This window comes from Clarias gariepinus, chromosome 8 (genome assembly GCF_024256425.1).
Source record: "Clarias gariepinus isolate MV-2021 ecotype Netherlands chromosome 8, CGAR_prim_01v2, whole genome shotgun sequence".
Taxonomy (NCBI): domain Eukaryota; kingdom Metazoa; phylum Chordata; class Actinopteri; order Siluriformes; family Clariidae; genus Clarias; species Clarias gariepinus.
Genome location: NC_071107.1, coordinates 16,011,647 through 16,037,800, shown reverse-complemented (window position 1 = coordinate 16,037,800; position 26,154 = coordinate 16,011,647). Strand labels below are relative to the sequence as shown.

Below are 26,154 nucleotides of genomic sequence, written 5' to 3'. Positions count from 1 at the left end.
TTATTAGAAAATGAAAGACATTCAATGTAATCTACCTCGATCTGGCTCCATGCAAGATCTCACCCCGTGGGGTCAAAATGATCACAAGAACTGTGAGCAAAAATCCCAGAACCACACAGGGGATCTAGTGAATGACCTGCAGAGAGCTGGGACCAAAGTAACAAAGGACACCATCAGTAACGTACTGCGCCGCCAGGGACTCAAATCCTGCAGTGCCAGACGTGTCCCCCTGCTTAAGCCAGTACATGTCCAGGCCCGTCTGAAGTTTGCTAGAGAGGATCTGGATGATCCAGAAGAGGAATGGGAGAATGTTGTATGGTCAGATGAAACCAAAATAGAACTTTTAAGTAAAAACTCAACTGGTCATGTTTGGAGGAGAAGGAATGCTGAGTTGCATGGAAGATGAAACGTGGCTGGGTCTTTCAGCATGACAATGATCCCAAACACACCGCCCAGGCAACGAAGGAGTGGCTTCGTAAGAAGCATTTTAAGGTCCTGGAGCCAGTCTCCAGATCTCAATACCAAAGAAAATCTTTGGAGGGAGTTGAAAGTCTATGTTGATCACCAAGAGCCCCAAAAAGATCACTGCTCTAGAGATCTGCATGGAGGAATGGGCCAAAATACCAGCAACAGTGTGTGAAATTGTTTGACCTCTGTCATTGCCAACAAATGGTACAGTATATAACAAGGTATTGAAATGAAATTTTGTTATTGACCAAATACTTATTTTCCACCATAATTTGCAAATAACTTCTTTAAAAATCCTACAATGTGATTTTCTGGATTTTCTTTTTCTTATTTTGTCTCATAGTTGAGGTATACCTATGATGAAAATAACACATCACTCTCATCTTTTTAAGTGGGAGAACTTGCACAATTGGTGGCTGACTAAACACTTTTTTGCCCCACTGTACTTACTGTACTGTATGCAACCAATAAATTTTCATTAGCTTTTTTGATCTTTCATATGTTTGAGGTATTGTACGATGTAGAAATATTCAAGAGGGTAAATGCTTATGCAAAGCACTGTATAATTTAAACATATCAAGTTAAAGCACCATGCCTTTTCTCAACAGGCTTTATTGCTTCTTCTTTGCTTTGATGTGCCACGATGAAGCCCAGTTCGTTTATGGGATCTAATATAATTTGCTTGTTCTTTTGCATCTGTTTGTCTTTTTGACGTCCTTCCCTTCTCTTCGTTGGATGGCATGTTGTGACCCTAGTGATCTGCAGCCCCCTCTTGACAGGGTTAGAAGTGCTAGTACCAACTGTCTGAGGCCAGATTCAAATTCCAATTCACCCGATCGAGAAAGGTACTCACAAGACCCCTTCACTGTCCCTACATTTTGTTGTTTTGACAGATCGTTTCTATTTTTTACAGATGTGTGTGCATTACATAGTCATTTTCGAGGACCTGGTTAATCAAACATTTTTATGATTTACTATGATTTATAGGTGTTGTTATTCTTCACTCTTAAATTAAAAGACGTATGTGTAATGGTTGTGTTGTTATGTGTAGACAGTGTTGTGTTTGGTAGTATCAGAGCAGACTTGAAGTGTCCCGTGAGTGTTTGCGTATCATTAAATGTTAAATACACAGAGTCCCCGTCTCTGTCCTGACTTGCCCTGTCTCTTTCACATTCTCACCTCCAATCTCTTGGGGGGTGTTGGACACACACTCTTTTAGGAGCACGCAGTCTCTCCCCCGCATCAGACCCACCAGCCCCAGGATCCTAATCCAACACGCCTCCCCTGAGGATGACAGGTACCGACCCTGTCCCCCCTCCAACGCCTTCGCTAACCCTGACTCTTCTCCTCTCCTGTCCTAACTGCCTCTGCCCGAGGGCTTAGCTTTGCCCTCACTTTATGTGCCTTTTAGCTGAGCCTCTGCTTTCATCTTTACTGATGTTTGTGCTCTCGATGTATTCTGGTTTTTGTCTAACCAGTGGCTTTTTGACTCACTCTGACCCCAGACCCTAAAGCTGGCTTTGTTGTGAGTGCTGTAGTTTATTAGTGTGACTTTCTTGTGAGCTTCTTGTCTATACCATTTTCCCCTTTTTTAATATTGCTGTAAATTTTCATTTATGGTTTAGTGCATTGACCTTGTGCAGATTATGTCTTAATTTGTTTTTCTTAAAGGTACATTGTAAATTTGCTGGATGTTGATTGTAAAGCTGCAGATTTTCTTGTTTGTATTACTTTTGTGTTTAGTGGTACTTTAGATACAATGTGTCCAAACGTTTGTGGACACCTGACCATCACACCCATATGTTGCGGTTTACCAAATCGTTGGCACAAATTGAAGAAAAAAATAAATAAATCACAGAATTGTATATGATATTTTGGTATTCTATAGGATAACAGGATTAGGATTCCCTTGATGGTAACCAAGAGGCCCAAGCATGCTCCAGCATAACTGACATTAGTGTTTGACCTCAGTAATGATCCTGCAGCAGATCCCTACAGTCATACTTCCCATAAGAAAGGACCTTATTAAAAAAAGGAAGGGCCACGACTGTATCTGGAATATGATATCCAAAATGCATATATGGATGTGATTGGTCAGGTGTATGCAAACCTTTGACAATATATTGTATTATACCACAGAGCTACCTTATAATAGGTATACCTTATAATGCTTAGTTCTGATTGATCAGAATGTAGTAACTTATTTCAAATCATTATACAGTACTAGTCAAATGTTTGGACACACCTTCTAATTCCATGTTTTTTTTTCCCTGATTTTTATTTTGTTTCTACATTTCACCAAAAAAATTCTAAAGGCATGAAAAATATGCAAACATTTCCTGTTGATATTGAGATGTGTCTGCTACTCTGTGAAGCCTTCATACCGGCTCTACTCTGAGGTGCTGTTTGTTAATTGGTGATTTTTAAGGCTGGTAACTTCTCCTCTGCAGCAGAGGTGAGTTTTGGTCTTGCTTTCCTGGGATGGTCTTCATGAGCGCCAGTTTCATCATGCTGCTTAAAGGGTTTCGCAAATGCACTTGACAATACTGTTCTTGCAAGAACTATTCCAGAACAGCTGACCTCCACGTCTTAAAACAACAATTGATTGTTGACTTTATTCCCTAATGGCATCTGTGTTATTTTATAGTTTTAAATGGTTTTGTATTGTTCTATAATGTAGACAATAAGTCCTAGCTTGTGTCCACACTTTTGATTGGTACTGTATCTCTGACTACAATTCTGACTTCATGTGTTATATTAATGACTTAATATCATTTACTGTAATAAAAACATATACAAGGACTTGTCTGGTAGACGGTCCACATAAAATACTTTTTACAACTTGTGTGATCTTTGAAATCTGTGAGGAGATCTTTTGTGAGAAAATAAAGCCATAAAATGTTTTTCGCCCCATTTGTAAGCGCTTTGAAACACAGGTAAGACTAAGTTTAAACTGCAACTTTCCAACATTGCAAAGTCTTCAGCATGGAGGATGTGGTGGGTTCTTGGTAGCAACACAAGCTTCAGAAGTGAGAAAACGAAAAGTCTCGTGATACAAAAACATTTATCACTACAAACGTGTTTTGCAGAAACTCCACATGATTAGGTGGAATTAAATCGAAAAAGGTTTTTTTTTGGTCAAAAACATATTTTTCTCTTTATTTAGTCATTCTAATTTAAGCTATTTACAAAAATTTTTTATTCTAAAAAAATGATAATTTTATCCACTGAATAAATAAGACCAGCTTGAAATTAGCAATGTGTACAAATGGGCATAATGGTCTTCTATTTGTTATATAATTATTTTATAATGTTTCATCAAATCATTTTTTTCTGTACAGATTTCCTGACAGATTGTAAAGATGAAGGTGTCTAAAACATTACTAATTTGGGAACAGACTAAACAACAGTGTATATTCTTATTTGCTGTGTAAATCAGCATCCTTACATATGAGAATTTTTTATCGTGTGTGTGTGTGTGTGTGTGTGTTTGTGTGTGTGTGTCATTCCCATGTTCATTTGTTTATCTTTATAGTGTAAGGTTAAAAAATGAAGCCTTGTCGTTCATCCATTCCGTAACCAATTTCTGTGGGTCTGTGTGTTTGTCTCTTCATCTCACCCTCACCATCATCCACGTGTCTCTGATTTGATCACACGCATCAGCTGGATTTTGGAGAGTATTTTTCCTACTCAGGAGACAGTAAACCATCTTAGTGCCAGGCCCGGGGCACAGAGGTATACTGGCCACACAGAGGATGATAAACTAGATTACAGTTTCATTCCAGTTAGAGTCTCTATCTCTCACGCACACAAACATACACCATTACATATAATTTCCTTTCATCATCATCATTTACTCCGTCCTTTTGTCTCATCCTTTTATTTCTGTTTTGCTTTAATCATTTGCAAATCATAGGCAGCCAAGAATCCCGGACAAACCTAGCTATCAGAAACCTGGCAAGAAAAAATCTGACAGTGAGCGGTAAGGAGTCATACACCACCATACTTGATTTTTCATTACCACCCTTTTATTATACGGTACACACTATACTGATACACAAACTCTGCTCTGCATATATTTAATGTGTCTATGTGCTGCTGTTGTACATTAATGGTAAGAGCATTGTCTGTTGTCTGTGTTCAGTGTTTTTGCTTTGCAAAACTATTTAGTTGATTTCTATTTTAACAGAGACACATTTTCGACAAAATATATCAGGAACAATTTGGTGTATTGCTGATAAACATTTTGGTTGCTTTTAGCTTGTCTATGCTTTTCTCTTTTCTTTGGTTATATTTTTGGTTTATCATGTTTTTCTTGCATATTACATGCTTTCCACTATGGTCAGAAGAATACAGTCTAACTGTGTAATAAAAGGCTTGAGCAGAAAGGGGGCATCCCTGCCTCTACTGGGTAAGGTGATATAATTAGGGGTTTTTACAGTATTAGATCATAGCCCCAAGTTATCCAGAGAGTGCTTCCCTGATTCTAAAACATATTCATGCACAAGCAGATATTTACAACTGTATTTTTTTTCACTGTCTGCATTACCTCATTTTGCCTTCTGCTGTTTGGATCTTGTTCCTATTACACCCTAAAAAAAATGTAGATTGTCCTGGATTTGCTGCTACACACTGTGAATCTTATTTTTTCACTTCTGTTTCCTGTGCTTTCAGTATTTTTATATCTAACACCTTTTCTTCTTCCCTTTATTGTGCTAACTTCTGATTTGCTTCTACCCTTGATATATTAAAGGTCCAACTAATTTTAACCTGCATTAAGGAACAAGCAGATATTTGGGCAGCAACGACACTATAATATGTATTGTAAAAAACATCTTGTGTTTCGTCCCTGTTCGTTGTATATGAGACAATAAGCTGTCTAAATGTGAAAGTATATATGTATTTTGTTTACTAAAAATGCATTGTATGGATCTCTTATGCATTATTAGTTGCTTGAATCCAAAGACAATTATTGTTTTTTAATATATACAGGGTTCATCCGCATGCCAGCACGGGATACTCTTCATCGGCAGGAAGTTCCTCGTCAGCACACAGAGGCCGACAGTTACCCCAAGTCCCCGCTAAAAGCAGTAGTGTAGAACAAGGTACAGCACCGTGCCATCACTCCTGTCCTTTATTTACAGTATTGTTGCATTAACATTTTGATACAGTGTGAAATAATGACCTAATACAATAAATGTAAATAAATGACATAAAGGCTCTTGTTGGTGTTTCTTTCAGCCCTTGCTTCAGAGGAGCGAACACGGCAGATGAAGGTACATTCCTACAGAACACCAGCTCCCTCCAGTACCAGCCAGGACCTGGAGAGGGTGCTAAAGAACAAACGAGAGGTAACCTCTCACGTCCTGCCCCGCTCTGCTATCAGGCCTTTCTTTATATGGGTTCCGTTCTCAGTATTAAAAAAAAAAAATGTTGTATCTTCTTCCTCTTCCCTGTTACAGCTTTATGAAGAGCAGCGACGGAGCTGTGATAACGTATCCCATAAATCCTCAGACAGTGATGTCAGCGACGTGTCAGCCATCTCTCGTGCCAGCAGTGCCTCACGGATCAGTAGCACCAGCTACATGTCCATCCAATCAGAGCGGCCCAGGGGTCGCTTCAGGTCAGCGACACAGATGTTAAAAAACATTTTGGCTTTTTTAATTGCAGGCTGTGTGGTGATTATACATTTTTTTGTATATGCCTCCTTTAGCATAAGAGAAGAGTAAAAATATGACTCGAACAATAATTTTTTTTAATCAAAAGTGTAGTACTTTCTAGATTTGTTTAATAAGCCATTAGAAATTAAGTGCGAAAATAAATGAATTTAACACATTAAGGAGTATATTATGGAAAGATCTAGTTTATCTTTCGAAAATAATGATAGCACAATCATTCTTTAATTAGGGGTACATGTCACATCAACCCCAAATTTCTATGTAGACAGTGTGTATATATATATATATATATATATATATATATATATATATATATATATATATATATATTGTGACATGTACACATATACACTACCGTTCAAAAGTTTGGGGTAACTTTCTAACTCCATGATGGTTCCTGATTTGTATTTCTTTCTACATTGTAAAGGTATGCTGAAGGCGTCCAAAAAATGCATTAATCTCCTTTGAACAGTTGATATTAAGTTATTTCTGCTACTTATGCTCTGTAAAGACTTCATAACGCCTCTAATCTGAGGTGCTGTTAATTGGTCATTTTTCAGGCTGATAACTCTAAATGAACTTCTTGTTTGCGGCAGAGGTAGGTTTTGGTCTCGGCCTCCTGGGACGGCCTTTATGAGAGCCAGTTTCATTATGGTGCTTGACGGATTTTTCAAATGCACTCGACAATACTGTTCTTGCAGGAACTATTACAGAAAGGCTGACCTTTGTCTCTTTAAATAAATACTAAATGTTGTTTTTGTTGTTGTTATGTAATTACCTAATCCCATATGTGTTATTTCATAGTTTTGAAATCCCCAGTATTGTTGTAGAATGTAGAAAATAAAATCACTTAACAAAAACAAAGAAATTTGCAAAGAAATTTCCAAACTTTTCAACAGTAGTATATGTACACACTTGTGACATGTACCCCTAGTTACAGAATAATCAACTCAGAAGTGAGTATCTATATATTAATATATAATACTCACTTTTGGGTTGATGTGACATGTACCCCTAATCAGTATGTATATTTTATAATAGTTATGATTATTTTCATTTATGCCATGATGTACAAGTAGTGTAACTAATAATGACCTCTGAATATTTAAAAATGAAGTATATTTATTAACACCTACAAGAACATCATAAGCATTTTAAATATGTCAAATATCAAGTAATCATTATCTGTTTCAACATTATTAGTGCAATAAATTTCAAATAAAGTTGTAATGCTAAAGTATTACCAAATAGTGTTATACAGTAAATCAAAGCCAGTTTTATTCATTGTCTCTCCAGTTAAAGTGTCACGCACTAATGTAACCCATCATGGTCTGAAAAATGGTTAGCTGAATTTATAATGTAATTACCTTTAAACTGAAGCTGACATATTGCACTATAACTTCACGATCATAACTGCAGTTAGCTTACTGCAACGGACCTGTGCTGTGCTGGAGTACAGACGTAAAAGATGCATCTCTTTCTAATTACTAAGGGAAAATGACTATGAATTGACCATGTCAAAGAGAATTTTTCAACATTTTGCGGACTTCTCTCTTTGTGTATCAGCAGCCATGTTCACCCATCCAGCCGGAGCATGTTGAAGAGCACCAGTGTGAGTGGGGAAATCTTTACTTTGGAGCGCACCGACGGCAGCCAGTCAGACACGGCTCTGGGAACACTGGGGACCGGAGGGAAGAAGCGGCGCTCCAGTCTTAGTGCTCGTGTGGTCGCCATTGTGGGTATTCCATCACGACGCAGTAGGAGCACCTCGCAGCTCAGCCAAACTGGTACAAGACACACACACACATGCTCAATGCCTTTTCATACAATATATTTCTTAAGAGATCATGTCTGAGCAAATTTGACATCTCTGCATTTTACGTGATAAGACTAATATAGCAATATGGATGAGAGTAATTTAGCAGAGATCGAACTGTTTTGTTTCATACTTGGCATTTGAGTTCGAAAATGTATTTATACAACAGTTAGTTTCGACCGAGTAATCTGACCTGTGATATTCACCTGTGATATTTTTGGAACTCTGGCTGCATCCTCGTGCCTATGGCTGCTTCACAACCGTGCTGATATTCATCACAACAGCATGACCTTAAGTGTGATATTTCTTAATTACACAACAATTAATTCAGACCGAGAGCCATTCAACGAGTGATGATAATAGACAGTAACGCCACTGGGACGGTCAGAATCTGTTAATAATAAATGATAGATTTAATAAATAGGTGTTTGTGGCAATGTATTAAAGCAATATTACACTTAATATCGCACTCAATATCAAGGTCAAGGTTGTGTTGTTGGGCTCAAATTCAAATTCAAAATTTATTTGTCACACACACAGTTGTACACAGTACGATATGCAGTGAAATGCTTGGACGACTGTCCGTGACCTTAGAATAAAAGACTATTAATAGTAAATAAATATGAAAAAGAAAAACAGAAAGTAAATTTACTAAGAAGGATTAAAATATCTGTACAGTACAAAATATACAGTATAAGAAAAATATAAGAAAAATTGCTTTACAATATAGAAAATATATAATTTATAGAATCTTTGTGTGGGAATAAAGTTGAATATAAATATAAATGTCCAGGGCAAATATGCCTGAAAGTGTCATAATTCACATATTTAAAATGACTATATCAACACGGCTATGATGTCTTTGGCACTTGGGCGGCGCCCTCTTGCCTATGGCTGCATAATAGCGGTGCTTATACAGTATGCAGCACAAAGGCATGACCTTGAGTGTGATATTGCTTAATTATATCATTTTAATTTCTGGTAATGCTGGAATTATGTCTGATCTGGATTTGGGTGATTGACATAATGAAATAATCCTGAGAAATGAGATGTGTCGATCATGAATCGGGAACGAATCAGTTTTCAAGGAGCACGATTAAATGTTAAATGCTTACAAGTGCATTCAACCTAACATTTAATTCAATCTACTTTATTTTTAACAAGATGCCTTGCTGATGAACAGAAATTCCTGTGAGCTTTAAATACAAGAACATTTGCTAAAATATAATCAAAACATGTAGGTAATCACTCTTGCCCCAGCTTATGTAACTGGTTAAAATTGTAGAAAGGAACTATTATGTAAGGACATAAAGTATGTGATGATGTGCACAATACCATTTGCAGAGTGAATTAAAGTAGCAGTAGTTTTTCTCTCTCTCGCCCTCCTAATGTCTTACGTCCTTACTTTATTGCCAAATGCCCCATATTCTGTCATTACAGTAGATGGGATGTCGTCAGGTTGGATAGGGATGTCATGACCTATGAGAAAGCCTGTGAGAGCTGAAGCTGCTGAGAATAGTAGCATTTTTTCTGTTAACATTGGCAATATTTAATTCTCTGAGCTGAAGATGAACCCTGGATTCTAATCAGATGTAATGGAGACAAATTCCTTTGAAGTCAAATCTTTTAAAATCCCATATTTTAGGGCTGTCTATTTATGGTTTAATAATGGATTTCAAAAAAAAAGGAACAAATAAAAAAGGATGGTAGAAAAAGAAGTTCTTGGAGCATGTACGTGCCAAGCCTCTGGACAATATCTTAAAAGGACTATCAGATGATAAATCAGATAGGCTAACAGAAGTTCCATAAATCAGCATTTTAAAGAGCTGCAGTAGTTTGTGCAGCAACTGTTTCACTCTGTAGTTTTCCACCGGTTAGCTAGCAGTGAAATCTTTTTATATCTTTTTTTATTATTTCCAAAGCAAAGGAATTATACAGCTACACTGGTGGTTGAGTAGTGATTGACACTTAAGTAACTTGGCTGTAAGACTAGTTTTTTTTCAGTGGCGTGTTTAGTGAAATTGACAAACTTAGATCTTTCTTATAATCATGTTTTACAGTAACAGATTTTTGGGGGGTTTTGTGGAAAGTGTTGCCACTTCTCAGAACAATGGTTCCAAGTTCGTTTCAGTTCGGTGCATGTTGTCCCTATGTCCACCTGGGTTTCCTCCTGGTTCTCTGGTTTCTTTCCTACCACAGAATTGTGGTAGTGAGTAGATCGGCAATGAAAAATTGCTGCTTGGAGTGTGTGTGTGTGTGTGTGTGTGTACAGTATGTGTGGTGCCCTGTGGTGGACGCCATCAAGGGTATGTCCCAGCCTCCTCCAGGGTTCCTCTGATAGGTTCCTGTTGCACCATGACCCTGACCTGGATAGGTGACTGCTAACACTTATTAAATTAGGAACTTTGGGAAAATTTACTGTCTGGCCAAAAAGTCACCATTTCATTCGAGTCTAAATGTTATTCTGCATCAAGCATTAAAGAAAATGTTACATTTACTGGAATTGGGTTAAGCGCCATCCTACATGCTGTTAAAAAATGGAAAGATACTCAACCATCAACTTCGTGAAAATGATGTGGTCAAAAAAAAAATCATCATTTAAATGGCAAAAATTATAGTTATGTGAACCTCTCTCCAGAACCAGCAGCTGAGGGCATATTTTTGTCAGGTAAAAGTATCCTATGGGGTGAATGATATATTACGATTATATTTAACACCTAGTCAGCACAACTTTAGGATCTGGCATTTTCCAGCCATCTGCAATCCATCAAAAAATACATAAATAGTGAAGACAGCACCCCATGCTATCCAGCAGGAGATGGTTATAGTCAACTTGGCCAAAGGATCTTGTCTCAGACAGCAATATTTCCTTTTGAATGAGTAAGGCCAGCAGTGGGAGAAATATACAGTACCTCTTTGTCAAAAGCTAGTGTATATTTCTCTTACAGTCAGGCACAAAGTCCCTGTCAATGTCCTTTTCATGTGAGATTTTTAGTTTTGTCTAATAGCTTGCATAATGTACTGTAACATCAATGTTTTCTTGTCTACTGTTTCACTGTAGAAGCAGCAAATAAGAAGACGAAAGGCTCGAGTACGATCCAGAGGAGTCAGGAGACGGGCATGGCAGTAGAGTATCCCCGCAACGCAATGGCTCGCCAGGCCAGTCGCGAGTCCACCGATGGAAGCATGAACAGCTACAGCTCTGAGGGGAAGTCAGTATCACGGCACATGCACACTAACAACTTTTCCATTTTTTGCAGGCTGTAAAAAAAATTCTAATGGATTCTACAGGTAACCTCCAAGTGAAACCTTACCATTCGGATATTAGGCTGGTTACCATGCAGTGGACAGGAATGTCTTAGATGTTTATTGGAGCCAGAGAGCTTTTTATTCCTGAAAAAAAAAAAAATTCATGTTACATTTCATCCACATTGTCAGCATCTATAGGCAAAATTATATTTGAGTTATTAAGGATTGGATTAAACCTCTTGACGTCCAGTGATCAATGAACCCCCTCTAATAAGTATAAAAATTCAATAATAAATCCTATTATATATTTTTATAATAGTGGGTATCTAAAGCACTGTTTTTCTATGGCTCACAGACCCCTGAAGACCCCACTCTACTGACCAATGACTTTTTGACCTTGTGCCATATGTGTATCTTGGACCGAGTAAGTTGTGTAAATCTTTCGGACAGATGTATTGTTCAAAGGATAACCTCATGGAAAAAGAGCTTAAGGTAGCCTATTTTTGCACTGATTTGCACACTTATGTCCATTGTTTTAGCAGCTCCATTTTTGGATCCAGATGGTGAGCCTTCTACCTTCTGATAATTAAAATATCTATCATCTGCGCAGATGGGCCTCAGCAGGGTTCTAGGCTGAGCACAGAACATATCAGCTATTGCTCATTGTAGAGTGGAGTGGCCGGTCATACCGACCCTCAGCAATTCAACTCGCACAAAATTGAAGCGACTGTGTGATTTAAAGCTAATGACACATTGATTTGAATGAAATGGAGGTTAAGACTAAGGCCTCTTATATGGTAGCATGACACTGGCTGGCACTGCTCTCAGACATTCCAGTTGGAGTTAGCTCATGGAAATTGTGCTGGTCTCAAAGGAAATATCGCCTGTGTTTGAGGGGCCGCAGCACAGGACATGGTTTACATACCGCACTTAATAAAGGTCTGCTGTTCACAAATGTACAGAGTTTAGTTCTCATCCTTTACTAGTGTATTGTATAGATCCTTGTTGGTGGTTGTGGAGTTAGAATAAATAAATCCTAGCGTTATGGGAGTATGCTGTAGGCATATTTAGCCTAGGCACACTTTAAATCTTTCTCTCTCTAAATTGTTTATAGCATTTCAAATTGCATCTCATTTCACTTATGTCTCTTTTTACACAAAAGCATAATAACTGAAACTTGAGGGATTGTCTGCGTTCATGGGCATGTTTTTATATATTGGTGGGAAGCAAGTTTCCTCAAAAGGAATCAGAATATCTGACAGTTATGACCTTGTGTGGACGTTGTTGGGCAATATTTTCTTTTCTTTATTCTTTTAAAATAAAATGAAATAAAATAAATATAAAAGCATGTATTAATTTTTGAGGTTAAGAGTAAGGTTAGATCTAGGTGTAAGCATAATAAAAATGAAAATTTGTGTGTGTGTGTGTGTGTGTGTGTGTGTGTGTGTGTGTGTGTGTGTGTGTGCGTGTGTGTGTGTGTGTGTGATAGTCTGATCTTCTCAGGAGTGAGGTTGGGGGCTGACAGCCAGTTTAGTGACTTCCTCGATGGCCTTGGACCTGCACAGCTAGTGGGGAGGCAGACTCTAGCAACACCCTCGATGGGTACGTCTTCATTACAGGGATTTGAATCAAACCCCCAGGGGTGATTTACTGATTTTGGCTTAACTTGAATAAATGAGATGAATAAACCAGTGTAAAGCAAATTTGAAAAAGGAATTACTTTCTACCAGTCACAATACTTGAGTTCCAAGTAAAGAAAGAAGAATCTTCATGTCAGTTAACATGTGCTTCAGGAGATGTCCAGATCGGCTTAATGGATAAAAAGGGGCAGTTGGAGGTGGAGGTGATCAGGGCACGTGGCCTTACCCCCAAACCAGGATCCAAATCGCTGCCAGGTAAAAGTGCTCTCATACTCAGATTAAGAGTGTTAGTATGGAGGCTAACTTTGAACTTTTTACAACACCCAGAAGAGTGGTGTTTTTTCACTTTTACTGTCTTATTGATTTGATCGACATGTTTGGTGTCCACAGCTCCGTATGTCAAGGTCTACTTGCTGGATAATGGAGCATGCAAAGCCAAAAAGAAAACCAAGATTGCACGGAAAACGCTCGACCCATTGTATCAGCAGTCACTGCTGTTCGAGGAGAGTCCGCAGGGTAAAGTTCTGCAGGTAAGAAACAATGTGTGATTCTATCAGTCCTTAATCACATGGTTTTTGGTTTATGTAAAAGGTTGAAATCGTGTGAGTTTTGTTCTCCCTGACAGGTAATAGTGTGGGGCGACTATGGACGCATGGACCACAAATGCTTTATGGGAGTTGCACAGATCCTGTTAGAAGAGCTGGACCTTTCTAGTACAGTGATCGGCTGGTATAAACTGTTTCCCCCATCGTCATTGGTGGACCCAACACTAGCTCCTCTCACTCGACGTGCTTCCCAGTCATCACTCGATTCAGGGCCAACAGGCGTCAGGACCTAGTGAACAGGAAAAAGGACATGAGATAAAACATGCCTGAATAGAGCAAAGGCCCATGGCAAAAAATACAGCGCCAGAGGGGCAGCCAGGCAGACGGACAGAACCACGATCAAAGCTTTGCTGGAGCCTGACAATCACTTCTCCTCTCTTTTATTTTTGGCCTTTGGATTGCTGAGATTTCCCTTGATCCACTCCGATCCTTACTGCATGTTCTGTTTGTTTTAGCCATGTTGCTGAGATGATGTGCGAGCCCAAATTAAAAGAGGGAATGACGAGCAGCTGAAAGCAATCCGCTCTGGCTGACAGAGAGAGAAAGGAGCCGACCGTGGTGCTGGTTGCCTGAGTGCTTCTTGCCAATCCGTAACATTTAGGAGCTGTTTTCTAACCGTATAAGGAGTGTGTTAGAGTGTGTGAGACAGAGGTGTGACAGTGGATCGGTTAAAGTGAAGACAACGCTACCCCTCCCTTGGTCTAATTGTACAGGAAGCCTCTCTGCTAAGGAGGGCCTGAGGTCAGAGTTTAAAGGGCAAGGCTTAGTCTTCTCAGAGTGTCTCTTCCTCTTCACAAACACTGAGTGCAGGGCCTTTCCTCATATCTGACTCAGATCAGGTGTGTGTGTGTGTGTGTGAGAGAGAGAGAGGGGAGGCCAGCTTGGAACCTTTGTCTGTTTACAGCAGTTATGACTGACTGCTTTGCATTTTTTTCCTTTTTTTTTTTACTTTCTCATGTATTTGATACACAGACACACGTTGTAGAATGTAAAAATGTGGCTCATTCTGACAGTCGTGTCGTATAAGCTAGAAGGAAGATGCAAAACCACATGCAGTAGAACACTGGGAGTTCGGGTAATTTCAGCCTGGCCAGGAGATTATAAGATGGGTCAACTGACGTAAATTCACTAATATATTTGGCCTCCCAGGTTACTTGGCCCTCAGATATACTTTAAGCTCTTGAGTGTAAATAGAGAACTGGTCACTATGGACAGGCACCGTGCACATACAGTATAACTAATAGCCAGTCACTTTATTTGACTTAGTTCGTTCTGTTTTTGGGACCTACCCATAACTGAATTTCTATCTGAATAGAGTTATTTTGAAGCAAGCACAAATGCTTGATTTTTTAAACAAAATTTTAAAGAAGATTATAACAGCCCAAATTATCATCAGCTATTTTTGCATTTTTTAATTTTTTTGGTTTATTTAAAAAAAATGAAAGAAATTAATAAAGAAATCAAGTCCTTTCCGAGCATCTGAATGAACGTGATAGTAAGTGAGAGGTGGTTTAGGAGACGGCCTGAGATGGTGACCTCCCAAAACTTGCCACCTTCTCCTCCCAACATGGGCAACAGCATGACTCTGGAACAGTTCCAAGCTGCATGCACATTTTGTAAAACAAGACAGATGAGAAAAAAGAGACTAAAATAAATGTGTGTTAGTTCCACATACTGTAGGCCAGCTTGTATGTTGCATGTACTTGTACAGTTTGCTCGTACTTGATATTAATAGATTAACCAATAAAAATGAAGCCATTCATTCCATGTGTGGGCATTTGGCCAAGTTCAGCCATGCACACAGCCCTTGATTTGGGGCAGAATGTCTATGAGGAGTTTTTGAATTGTTTTCTTTTTTTCTTTTTCTTAACCCAATGGATAAATATGTTCTGTACTGTAGTACTGAGCAAACTTGAGGCCCTCATTTTTACTGAAGATGTTGGTGTTCTCTGTAGTCTACTACTGTGGGGCTAGAACTGAGCTAGATATATTGTGTATAAACAGAGCTATCTATATATGGAAAAAGATTATGATATATGAAAATTAAAACAACATATATATATATAAGATATATATTTAAAAAAAAAGAGTGTATCCAAGTAAATGTTGCAAACAGAAACAACCATGCACATACTGTAAATATGAGTCTGCTTTGAGGTTTACTTATATTTACAAAGTGGCCCCATTGAAATAGATTAATGCTCTGTCTCCTGGCTCCATGGAATGGAACAAAGGCTGAGAAAGGACACCTCCAGAGTTTCTGATTCCGATTCCTTCAGATATATGTGACTATAAAATAATCACTATAATTGGGACCTCTGCTTGTCTGTTACAGCATTAGAACAAAGTCCATGAGATCCTGTTTTTGATAAAGAAAAACACGTTTACTTTTCATGTCCGTAACGACAGACTTCTTTCCTTTGTCAGTATTACTCAAGGATACTGATTGTTTACAATTCACATGTGTCCCACTGAAACAGAATAGAAAGTATTCACTGCAACATTTCTTGTTTGTACAACAGATGTTACTCAAATGATGTGTATGTTTTATATTCAAGAGTTCATTTTTATTATTTACAAATAAAAGACTGTGTGGAAAAAGAAAACAGTGGCTCAGATAATGTATGTGCATGTTTATGCTGCTACACTGAATAGTGTACTTCATTTCTGTCAGTTCAACTCGAACAAACATCCTCATGGTTTTTCGAACAAACATCCTCCTCTTTTTTCCAGGACTTCTGTTTCCTTTAAAAAAAATATTTTCTCTTGTGTCACTTTACGATTTTCAAGCACATGAAATCATAATTTATAGATCTATAAAATATCCCAAACCAGCCAAAAGTTTTCTTTACTAAAGTTTTCTAGAAATTACATGGGCATCGCAATGGAAGTTTAAAACCAGATATATACTGTACACTGTACAGTATGGGTAGAATTTTGCACATATCTGATTGCTTCTCCAAACTGTTGCCACAAAGCTGGAAGCACACAATTGTTAAAGATATCTTTCCATGCTTTAGCATTATAGTTTTCATTATAGAATTCAACTGACCTACACAAAGCCCTGACCTTATCCTCAGTCAACAACTTAAAAAGAAATTAGAATGGAGGATGAGTTAACCTTCTGGAAAACCTTCTTGCACATCCATCTAAATGTTTAGCCATGGTGAACAATAATAGTTTCAAAAAACAACAATGTGTTCCTGGATAATTTTTTATTCAACTACATGAAGCACATTCCACAGACCAGATACCGCTTCCAAGCGTTTTTTCAGCTTTCAATAATTCTTGCAGGATGGATGCTTTGGAGGTCTTAACATTTAGTTGTTATGATTTAGTTGAAGGTTTTTTTGTCTTAAAGGGATTTTAATTACATATAAGAAAAAAAAATTCTTAGGAAATTTCACTGTTACTGATCTGTCAATTTGTAATAGTCTGTATGCAATTTACTTTTTAAAAAAATTTGAACATATACATAATACCTAATATTTATTTAAAAAAATAATAATTTTATTTGAATTAGTAGTATTCTGTAAAAAATGAATATTTGCCAGTTTACAATAACCCAAAGCCTCCACCAGGTGGACACTATGACTCCTACACAGCTCATTAAAAAACTATTTACTCAACTGCTCAACTCATCATTTCTATTCATTAAAGATACAACAACAATGAGATTCAACTGAAGTTATTTCTGCCATCTGCCGCATGCATAGTCATACCTTTTTTAAATTGTAAATCATATTTATATATATTTTAAATCCTGTAACTTATGAATATTTATTGCAGATTTGTTTTTTTTTCTAATGTCCTATATTTTATTTCTTCTTTTTTTCTATACTTTCTTAACCTGACTAGCCAGCTCCCTACTATATGAGCACTACCAGCTGAGAAGCGTGAGGGGTAATGAATGTTTCCTACAAGACTTGTAAAAGCCAACTGCATCACGGGAAAGCTGAACACACTCAGAGGAAAGCACTATCTGACACCCTTGCACATATATGATTTTATAGACCACCTACATTTGGCTCGTTTCTTTGTGTGAATGACAGGGAGGGTAAAGCCATCTCTTCTCCCAGACAACACAACAAATTTTTTCCATTTGTTTCTGTTTCTGATCTGAAAAATGAGCACATGTTTTATAGGTTAACAGCCCTATTATATGCCTTACAAGCATTGTCTCCTAAAGCATTAAAGATTGGGCTTTTTATATCATATTAGAGATGCACTGAATATACTTGTGACTTTAATAATAATCAACATTTTATTTTTTTGTCCTTGAAAATATTTGTTTTGTAGTAGTTGTAGACTTTGTATGTACAATATATCATTATTTTTTCTCTTACACCATTTCAATACTCTTACATTATTTAATTTTATGTAATTGGTTATATATTGTTATTATATTATTATATAAATATATATTTTTATTTCATCCTATCACTTTTGGCCTTCAGAAATAGATTCCCATATGTTCTCCCAGACTTGCTCAAACAGTTCTAGTGGGGTGGTATGTCAAACTGTTGAGTACAGTATCAGGTTACTGTAGGTCACTCATCTTGTGTTGCTGGAGTTCCCCAGGTTTCATCACCCCAACAGAAGTCGTGTATACTTTGGAGAAACATATAGAAGAACTGCTCACCTGATTTCTCTCTTTTATTTTTTAATCAGCTTAAGGTTTAACAGAAACTTGTATTTGGTGGTGATACAGAATGAACTCAGGTGTAGTTCCCAGAAGATGGTTGGCAGCAAATATGCCTGTGTATGCTTTTAGACTGCATGGAAATTGAAAGCAAGACTGTAAAAAGATTTTTAACATTTTTAACCAATTGGTGATTTATGTTAAGACATAAAAATATGTTTTTAAAAAAGCGAACAAAGATTCCAGGGCTCCATTCCTCAGATTAATATATTGCTAATATTTTAGGACTTCATTATTTATACTCCACTGGCTTGAACCTGATGGCTGTGTAATTTGCACACTTTTTCATTGACTAGAATTGTTGGCCAACTGGTCTGGGCTCTCACCCTTCCTCAGCACCAGGTCATGGCATATTCAGCAAAAATGTGTTTCAGGATGATGGATGTGATGAGGGTGTGTCACTCATGTAGCTCACCAAAGCAATGGATTAACAGCCACAGAAGCATAAAACCATTTTAAAGAACAGGCTGTAATGACAAGCTCATGCCACTAGAGTGCGCGTTCCTGTTAGCTGTGAGCAACACTCTGCCCTGGCATAGTCCTCTGTCAGGGAGCTTTGAAATTTGTATAGCTAAGTTTTTTACCTTTTATTTATTTATTTTTTGATAACATAGACAAAATCACAGGTTTAAACATTATTCTTTTGATCTCACACTTTTCTTATCCACTGGGCTGTGCAGGACGTCTTCAGGACCATGCAAACTAAAGATCTATTGGGAACGTCTTCAGAACTCATTAAAGCTCTAAAAGTCTTAATGCCCCTGTTGCCTTCAGGACTAATTTCAAGCCATATACCAAACTAATCTTTAGGGTGTCTTCACAGAGTAACTGATAATAACATCCTTTTTTCTTGAAGATGACCTGAGGACCTCTTAATTATTCTTGAGTTTAAAAGACCTTCTACAGATGAACTGAGGTCTAGTCTGCATTTCCACTGGATAATTACAATTTAAGATGCAAATGTCTGTGATGGATTGGCATCCAGTCCAGGGTGTACCCCACCTTGTGCCCTGAATCTCCTGGGATAGGCTCCAGCCCCGGATGACTTTGTATACAGGATAAAGCAGTATAAGTGAGTGAGATAGATGCAAAGTTTATTTCATTAATGCAAAATGTATATGACCAAACATACCTATCGTTAGCATTCCATCTTACACTATCGTCTATGAAAGTCTGGGGCAAAATCACAGGAGGGGTGCTTTAAGTGAGAGATGAAAGAGCAGTGGCAGCTCTTTAACACCATGCAGTTTAAATGCTTGTTATTAACTTTATTCATGCTTACAGTGTGTATAATTACTCTTGTGAATGATGACTTTTGTGCAGGTTACATATAATCTTTAATAAGTATATAATGTGCGTGCTGCCTTGCTAATTATAAGCTGGTATAAAGCTGGAACGAATCCCCAACAGCCCAGTCATGCCTAACTTTGTGTATAAACCATATAAAATGAAATGAATATGAAATTTGTGAAATATAATTTTTTTGCCATTAAAAAAATTGCTGCTGTTTATTACCCACAAGCATTCTACCCATAAGTATAAATGAAAATCCACTTCTATTCAATCATTTGATTTATCTGATTATTTTAACATTATTTGTCTAAAGTAAAATATTCAAAGTTCACTATAGATGTCAATAATTTAAAATTTTAATTTTACCATAATGTTAAGCTTTACATTAGCAGATTCATCTGCTTTGAGTTAGATGATTAAATGCTCCAGAATCCTGGTTCATCACTAAACAATTAGACCAATGCTTAAAAAAACATATCTGCACTTGTAAGAGGGGTAGATCACTTCAATGAATTGTCCAAATATGTTCAGGACGACAGTGATGTAAAAATTACACTGTTACTCACTCTGAGACTATGATGACATATCACTATTCTCCACCCTATCAAAGGTACAGTATGTTTCCAGAAGGAAAAGTTATTCAGGAAAATATTCATAAGAACTATCACATATCAAAAATTATGTTCAAATCTATTACTTGGTGAACTGGTTATATGCATTTATACTTTCATAACTCCTTAAAACATTTTAGTATTTTAAGATAATGTTTAATTTTTACAGAAGTTTACATGATTTTGTGTAGCTTTAAGCTGACCTGTACTCATTTTATCCAGATGTCTGTATGCTCCATACATGTAATGTTGAATAGTAAGTGGGGTGTTCAAGTCAAACTGGGATTTTTGCATTTATCCCAGATTCAGTTGTCCTTGGATATCATCAAAATAGAAAGTTTTTTTTTTGTTCATGGACAAATATGTTCAAGACTACAGGGATGTAAATGTTACTGTGACTATGATGACATATCACTATTCCCCACCCTATCAAAGGTACAGTATGTTTCCTTAAATTTCTAGGTGATAATCACTTGAAGCGAGGTGAGGACTGTACATTGGATGTGACAATAAGTCCCAGCTGAGTTCCTGCAATGTGCAAGTCGTGCAGTTGGCACTATGAGGTTGTGCATTGTCCTGCAAAAAAAGTAATCAAACCAGGTTGGGTTTATTTTTGAATAAAGGAAAGGGCCATTAAGTTCTTGAGAGGCTAACGTTTCAGCAATGATAAACATGAAAAGCAAGCAGTCCGATCATAGCTCTGGCTTACTGAGAAAACTTTCTACTTTGATGGTATCCAATCTGGGATAAGTGTGTTAGTGTAGCAGCGGATCACTGTGCCGTGAAAAACTATTTGTCCCCTTCCAGAAGTTTTTTTTTTTTGCATATTTGTCACACTTAAATGATTGAGATAATCAAACTGATTTTAAAATTAAATAAAAATAACCTGAGTAAACACACAATTCAAGTTTTAAATGATGGCTTTATTTATTAAGGGGGAAAAGCTGTACAGCAGTACAGGACATATATAGTATGTATATAAAGAAATAAAGCTATTTTTGCTGCACAATCAAAAGTCCTGGTTTGAACCGAATGCTTCTCATAGTACTTAAAAGCTTTAAAAGCGGTTGGTATTCGTAAGTTATCTCTAACATTATAGTTATTGATAGATTGAAGGCATGTTCATTTTGGTGCCATGCTTCTTTATTTTATTTCATTCTTCTTTTATCCCCTTTTAAATTCCCTTCAAGTTTTAACTTCTTTTTATAAACGTTTGGTTATCTTTATATTTACTAATATAACTTTAAAACATTATTAGGTATGCAATATTTGCATGGTTTAGAAGGGAAGGTTGATATTTAAGGCAAGTAAAAAAAATCATTCTTTTATTAAAGATGAAGTCAGGGTTAGAATCAGCTGTGGGCACTGCATTCATTAGATATATTAATGTCTCTCAGTGGAAGTTCCTCACTAAGATGATTAGTTGTATGTGTGTCTCTCTCTCTCTCTCTCTCTCTCTCGCTCTGTGCGTGTGTGCGCGCGCGCACTGAACTCTACCAACTGGCGTTGTGTGAGTCACGTGGTTAGTGTGACAGGAGCCCGGCTTAGCGCGTGAATGCCGCTGCGTGCAGGAACGGGGCGCGCGCGACTGTCGTTCGGCAGTGGCGGAACCGGAGCTCGATTTAAATCACTCACGGGTTAACAGCCGGCAGTGTAACAGATAAAACCGACAGGAAACATAGGAAAACTGACTCCTCTCTAAACACGGACTAGCCTTGTTAATCTGTGCTTTTCGTAAAGTAGCCCAAAGTGAGAAACGCGCTGCTTCTACAGTGAGTAAGAATGAGCCAGAAATTCATTAAAGCTAACCGTTTGCTTGAGCCCATGTTTTTTAAGCATTGTTTATTGAGTAATTAGCTGTTAGTACTTTTACCCTAGAAACCTTGTTTTTTGTTGTTTAATTCGTCGAGCACTTGGTCGTTTATTTCGTCCATAACTTAATATCTTCCTCAGAGATACCGAGAGAGAGAGAGAGAGAGAGAGAGAGAGACCTCGGCTCGGCCCTCAGCTTCTCTGCTTTTACACTGACATACATGGACATTTACAGGACGAGTTAGTCTGAGTTGGCAAAACACTTCGGAATGTGATATTTCGTTAAATACCCGTGAATGACGCCCTACCTCATTTCTTGCGTAAATTACTGGAGGTGACAGAAGCGCCGTCTGCTGTGTGCCGAAGCTTCACAACGGATAAACGGCTCCACTGAAGTGCCTTCGCTCAGCGCGCGAGTGTGCGTGCGTGCGTGCCTGTGTGTGTGTGTGTTCCTGTGAGTGGTATGTGTTTCTGGGCTGGAGTAGAAGAGAGTATCTTTCACACACACAGGGACAGAGGGAGGGGAACTGGAAGCGTGCGTTGATGTCGACAGGTGCCCTCCCCTCATCAAAATCTCTACCACTGACATGGTGACACTTGTTCAGAAGTCTGGGTTCGAGGTGGCTCGTGCACACAGAGCGAGAGCAGCGCGGATGCTCGCGACTTCTGAAAGCAGGTGAAACGCATCAGGCGAAGACCTCGTTGTGATAAAGACAAATCTGCTGATGAGCATTTGAACACTGTGACCGAGGCTCTGGTCCCAAGTTTCTCCGTTGCACATCACTTTATATGCGCGCCTTCCCGGTGCCAAGCGCGCGTGTCCAGCCGGCGCTGGCGATGCAATGCCGCGCGACCACGGCGGCGACGAAAGCACCTCTGGCCTCTGGATGAAAGCGTCTCCAGGGCGCCGGGCCGAGAACTACGGCCTGAAGGATGTGGAGGGCGGACGCGGGGCGATGAGCAGCGCCGAGAGTGCGAGGAGAGCCCGCGGCGCCCGGCTCAGTCTGCTCGGCAAGCCGCTGGCATACGGGGCGCAGAGCGGCCGGCGGAACGCGCGCTACCGGAAGCTGCAGAACTACCTGTACAACGTGCTGGAGAGACCGCGCGCCTGGGCCTTCGTCTACCACGCGTTCGTGTAAGTGCTTCCCTCTCTACATGGTCAATCTGCATGTGTTGCGCTTCATGAATATGTTTATCCCTCACCTGTTGATTCAGTGCGCACAGATTTATTCCTATGATATGTGGTGACTGATTACTTTTTTCTTTTGCTATTTATACAACGTGACATTACACATTATTGTGATCATTTTAGAACTACCCTTGCTTCGATGCATGTTAATGTGCACACAAGACTTTTAATGTTAAGAATTATTCTCATCTGGCCTAGACATTTCTAGAGATAAAGTGAAAGATTATTGTTTGTAGCATTGACATGATAAGGAGTACTACTTTTTTTTTGGCCCAAGCAATGTAAGTCACCCATTGCGGACTCAGTAGATGCTTAGTTTTGGAGTATTGGAATAAGGATGAATACTGACCCAAAATGAAGTTTGGGTCATGGTCCAGTTTCTGTTTTAACTCTTAAGCAATTTGATAGATTTTTATGTCATGAACATATCTTGAGTGACCACCCGGATCCTGCCTTGAACATAAGATGCATCCGTAACTCTGATTTCGGTACCATCGGAAATGGGAAAAATATAATTAGCGCATCAAGTTATAGCTCTGTCATTTCACTCGATTCACTAGCTATATATATAAATGCAATTAATCCAAGCTTCTAGCACTCATTTAAATGGTTTAATGGATTTTTTTTGGTTGCTGTATTAGTTAATGTTCACACACCCAACTCTTGATGGTGTTCGATTTGTTCCCACATTGACAGTAGAAAAGTTCCTCAAATAATCTAGATTTTGCTTTTCTGTGAACACAAGAACCATTTTTGCTTTTAATCCACTGGTGGCAAAGTCGTTTTACTCCCAGAAAACCTTCCTTTAAGAGAGTTCTCCAAGCTGCTGTGTAATGTGAGGAGGGGAGGTGAGCTGTCACTTGGCTGGTATGATTGGGGCGCTAAGGGGGGTTGCAAAGCAGGATGTTGTTGTTTTATTTGTGCAGACAGCACAGCAGAGGTTACAGAGGTTAAGTCTGCAGAGACCACATCATCCCACACCAGTTACCACATCATACTTTTATCACAGATTTAACTGACCAAGAAAAACAACAACGATGAGGTTTCTCAGTAAAAGAGAGCTCATCCGTATGAAGCTGTGTTATGTGTTAAATCCACAAACAAAGTGGGTGCTGTATCTGAGATTACAGTATTGAGGTATTGTTAAAAAAACAAAGGTTTGTAGTAGTGTTCATGAGGTTAGATTTTATACTAAGGCTCTAAGGCAGTTTAATTATTGTTTGAGAAAGATGGGATGGAAGGCCAATGACAAATCCTTTCTTCAGATGCAAGTATTACTGTTTGGAACATGTTTGCACCAACATATAATAACTTGCTGTATTATATCCATAATTTTTTTTTTATCTAATGAAAGTGTACTGTACATACAAGTGTACTGTATACTGTACATTTTGTTTCTAGCTGTTTCGTTTTTGTTCCCTAAAGTTGTATTGTAGGTGTTACTGTCTACTTTAACATCTATTATGTAATATCTAGGATTGCTGAATATTGCTGTTTTATGAATATTATTATGGTCCTCATTCCATTATGTTAAGGTGTGGAATAAATGTATTTTGATGGTGCAACATGACAATATTGACAACAAATATTTTGTTTCACTACCAAAAATGAAGGCAGCTTTGGTGAAAACGAGCTTTTCCATAGCTCCAAAACTCAAAAACTACCTTATTGTGAAAGACGTACTGTATAAACATCATCCAAGAACAGAAACTAGACAAACCAAATTAGCTAGGTGAGAAGAACAGAACCACATTCTGACCGCAATGGGGTAGGAAGTATTTATTTTATCTATTAAGATTAAATTCCTATGTTGTTCTTTGGCTGTCAGTATAAGTCACAACAGTGTGCCAGTAAAACAATTTGTTTACACTTTAAATTTTCCAAAATGAACACAATTATACTTTATATTGTGATCAGAAAACAAATGCACAAACGAGAAAAAAAATCCACAGTTTGTTTTGATATATGCAGGAATTTGTCCTATTAGAGCCAAGTGTCATATCAGTCACTCTCACTCACTGAGGCTAGCCATCATGCTGTGCTTAACAAAAACTGGTGGTTTACCTATAAATGTATACTATTCATTCCACCTCTTTATACCTGTTATATTTACTTGCTCGTTAATCCACAACATGAGTAGCAACAATGAGGGAGAGGAAAAGGTTTTTTAAATTTCCTACATATTTCTCTCTCAGTTTGACCAAACATAAGAGTAAGAGCTGTGTCAGAGACCAGCATGATTGTGGTTCATTTGATTTGTGACCATGTAAGAGAGCAAAGAGCACAAGAATTGAAGATTTCACATTAAATGTCTGTTTTTGTGGCCAGGTGGATTGGTTAACCATCTTGGATGGATTTTTAGTATGATATGTATACACAGTTACCTTTTAAGGAATAAGGAAGCGTGTGGCCAATTCTTTTCTTTTTGCCATACGCTGAAGATATTTGGGTTTGAGATTAAAGACAAATATGAGGTGATATATCAGAATTTTTGCTTTAATTTCATGATATTTACATCTAGATTTGCTTAAAACACGGCACATTAAATAACACATGCTATTTGGTCACATATACATCCATCCAGGCATTTATTATCTTGTGGGCATGGATTCTATCCCAAAGAACCTTGTGCATAAGGTAGGGTGCACCCTGGATTGAGTGCCAACCCATAACAGGACACAAGCGCACATACACAGTGGTTTAATTGGGAGAATATAGATTTGGATTGTTGAAGAAAATCAGGTTTGTACTGCCACTTTCAGTTGTTGTATGTTTTGGGTGTGTCTTCCTTCAGACTCATTTTCAGGAGATGAAATGCTACAGTACTCAGTTGGGTCAAGGTCTGGTGATTGACTTGGCCATTCTAAAACCTTTCTCTTTTTTCTGTGATGAAGTCCTTGTTGTGTTGGCAGTATGTTTTTAGGTTTTATTGTCTTGCTGCATGACGAAGTTCCTTAATCAGTTGGATTGATGTCTCTGTAAGGTGGCAGACACAGTGTTTCTGTAAACTTCTGAACTCCTTTTGATGCTATCAGCATGAGTTGCATCCTCAATAAGGATCAGTGATCATGTTCCAGAAGTAAGTTCTAGC

General features: G+C 38.1%; 2 protein-coding genes across 18 annotated transcripts in view; both read left to right on the top strand.

The window, feature by feature from the left end:
• LOC128529338 (regulating synaptic membrane exocytosis protein 1-like) overlaps window positions 1-16,047 on the top strand; it is a 78,703-nt gene extending 62,656 nt beyond the window's left edge. For 6 of the 12 annotated variants that reach the window (XM_053502780.1, XM_053502781.1, XM_053502782.1 and 3 more), the window contains 13 exons: window positions 1,224-1,313; window positions 1,688-1,765; window positions 4,132-4,203; window positions 4,385-4,450; window positions 5,461-5,573; window positions 5,710-5,819; window positions 5,931-6,091; window positions 7,713-7,933; window positions 11,024-11,174; window positions 12,701-12,813; window positions 13,005-13,106; window positions 13,242-13,381; window positions 13,477-16,047. In XM_053502780.1, coding sequence (XP_053358755.1) covers window positions 1,224-1,313; window positions 1,688-1,765; window positions 4,132-4,203; window positions 4,385-4,450; window positions 5,461-5,573; window positions 5,710-5,819; window positions 5,931-6,091; window positions 7,713-7,933; window positions 11,024-11,174; window positions 12,701-12,813; window positions 13,005-13,106; window positions 13,242-13,381; window positions 13,477-13,689 — 1,630 coding nt within the window. In that variant the 3' untranslated portion in view covers window positions 13,690-16,047. The remainder of the gene's footprint in view (window positions 1-1,223; window positions 1,314-1,687; window positions 1,766-4,131; window positions 4,204-4,384; window positions 4,451-5,460; window positions 5,574-5,709; window positions 5,820-5,930; window positions 6,092-7,712; window positions 7,934-11,023; window positions 11,175-12,700; window positions 12,814-13,004; window positions 13,107-13,241; window positions 13,382-13,476) is intronic. The other 6 variants (XM_053502779.1, XM_053502785.1, XM_053502786.1 and 3 more) reach the window with 6 other exon arrangements.
• A 6,113-nt stretch (window positions 16,048-22,160) lies between these two features.
• Window positions 22,161-26,154, top strand: part of kcnq5a (potassium voltage-gated channel, KQT-like subfamily, member 5a) — a 132,829-nt gene continuing 128,835 nt past the window's right edge. For 4 of the 6 annotated variants that reach the window (XM_053502794.1, XM_053502793.1, XM_053502791.1 and 1 more), the window contains exon 1: window positions 22,161-23,009. In XM_053502794.1, coding sequence (XP_053358769.1) covers window positions 22,717-23,009 — 293 coding nt within the window. In that variant the 5' untranslated portion in view covers window positions 22,161-22,716. The remainder of the gene's footprint in view (window positions 23,010-26,154) is intronic. The other 2 variants (XM_053502795.1, XM_053502796.1) reach the window with 1 other exon arrangement.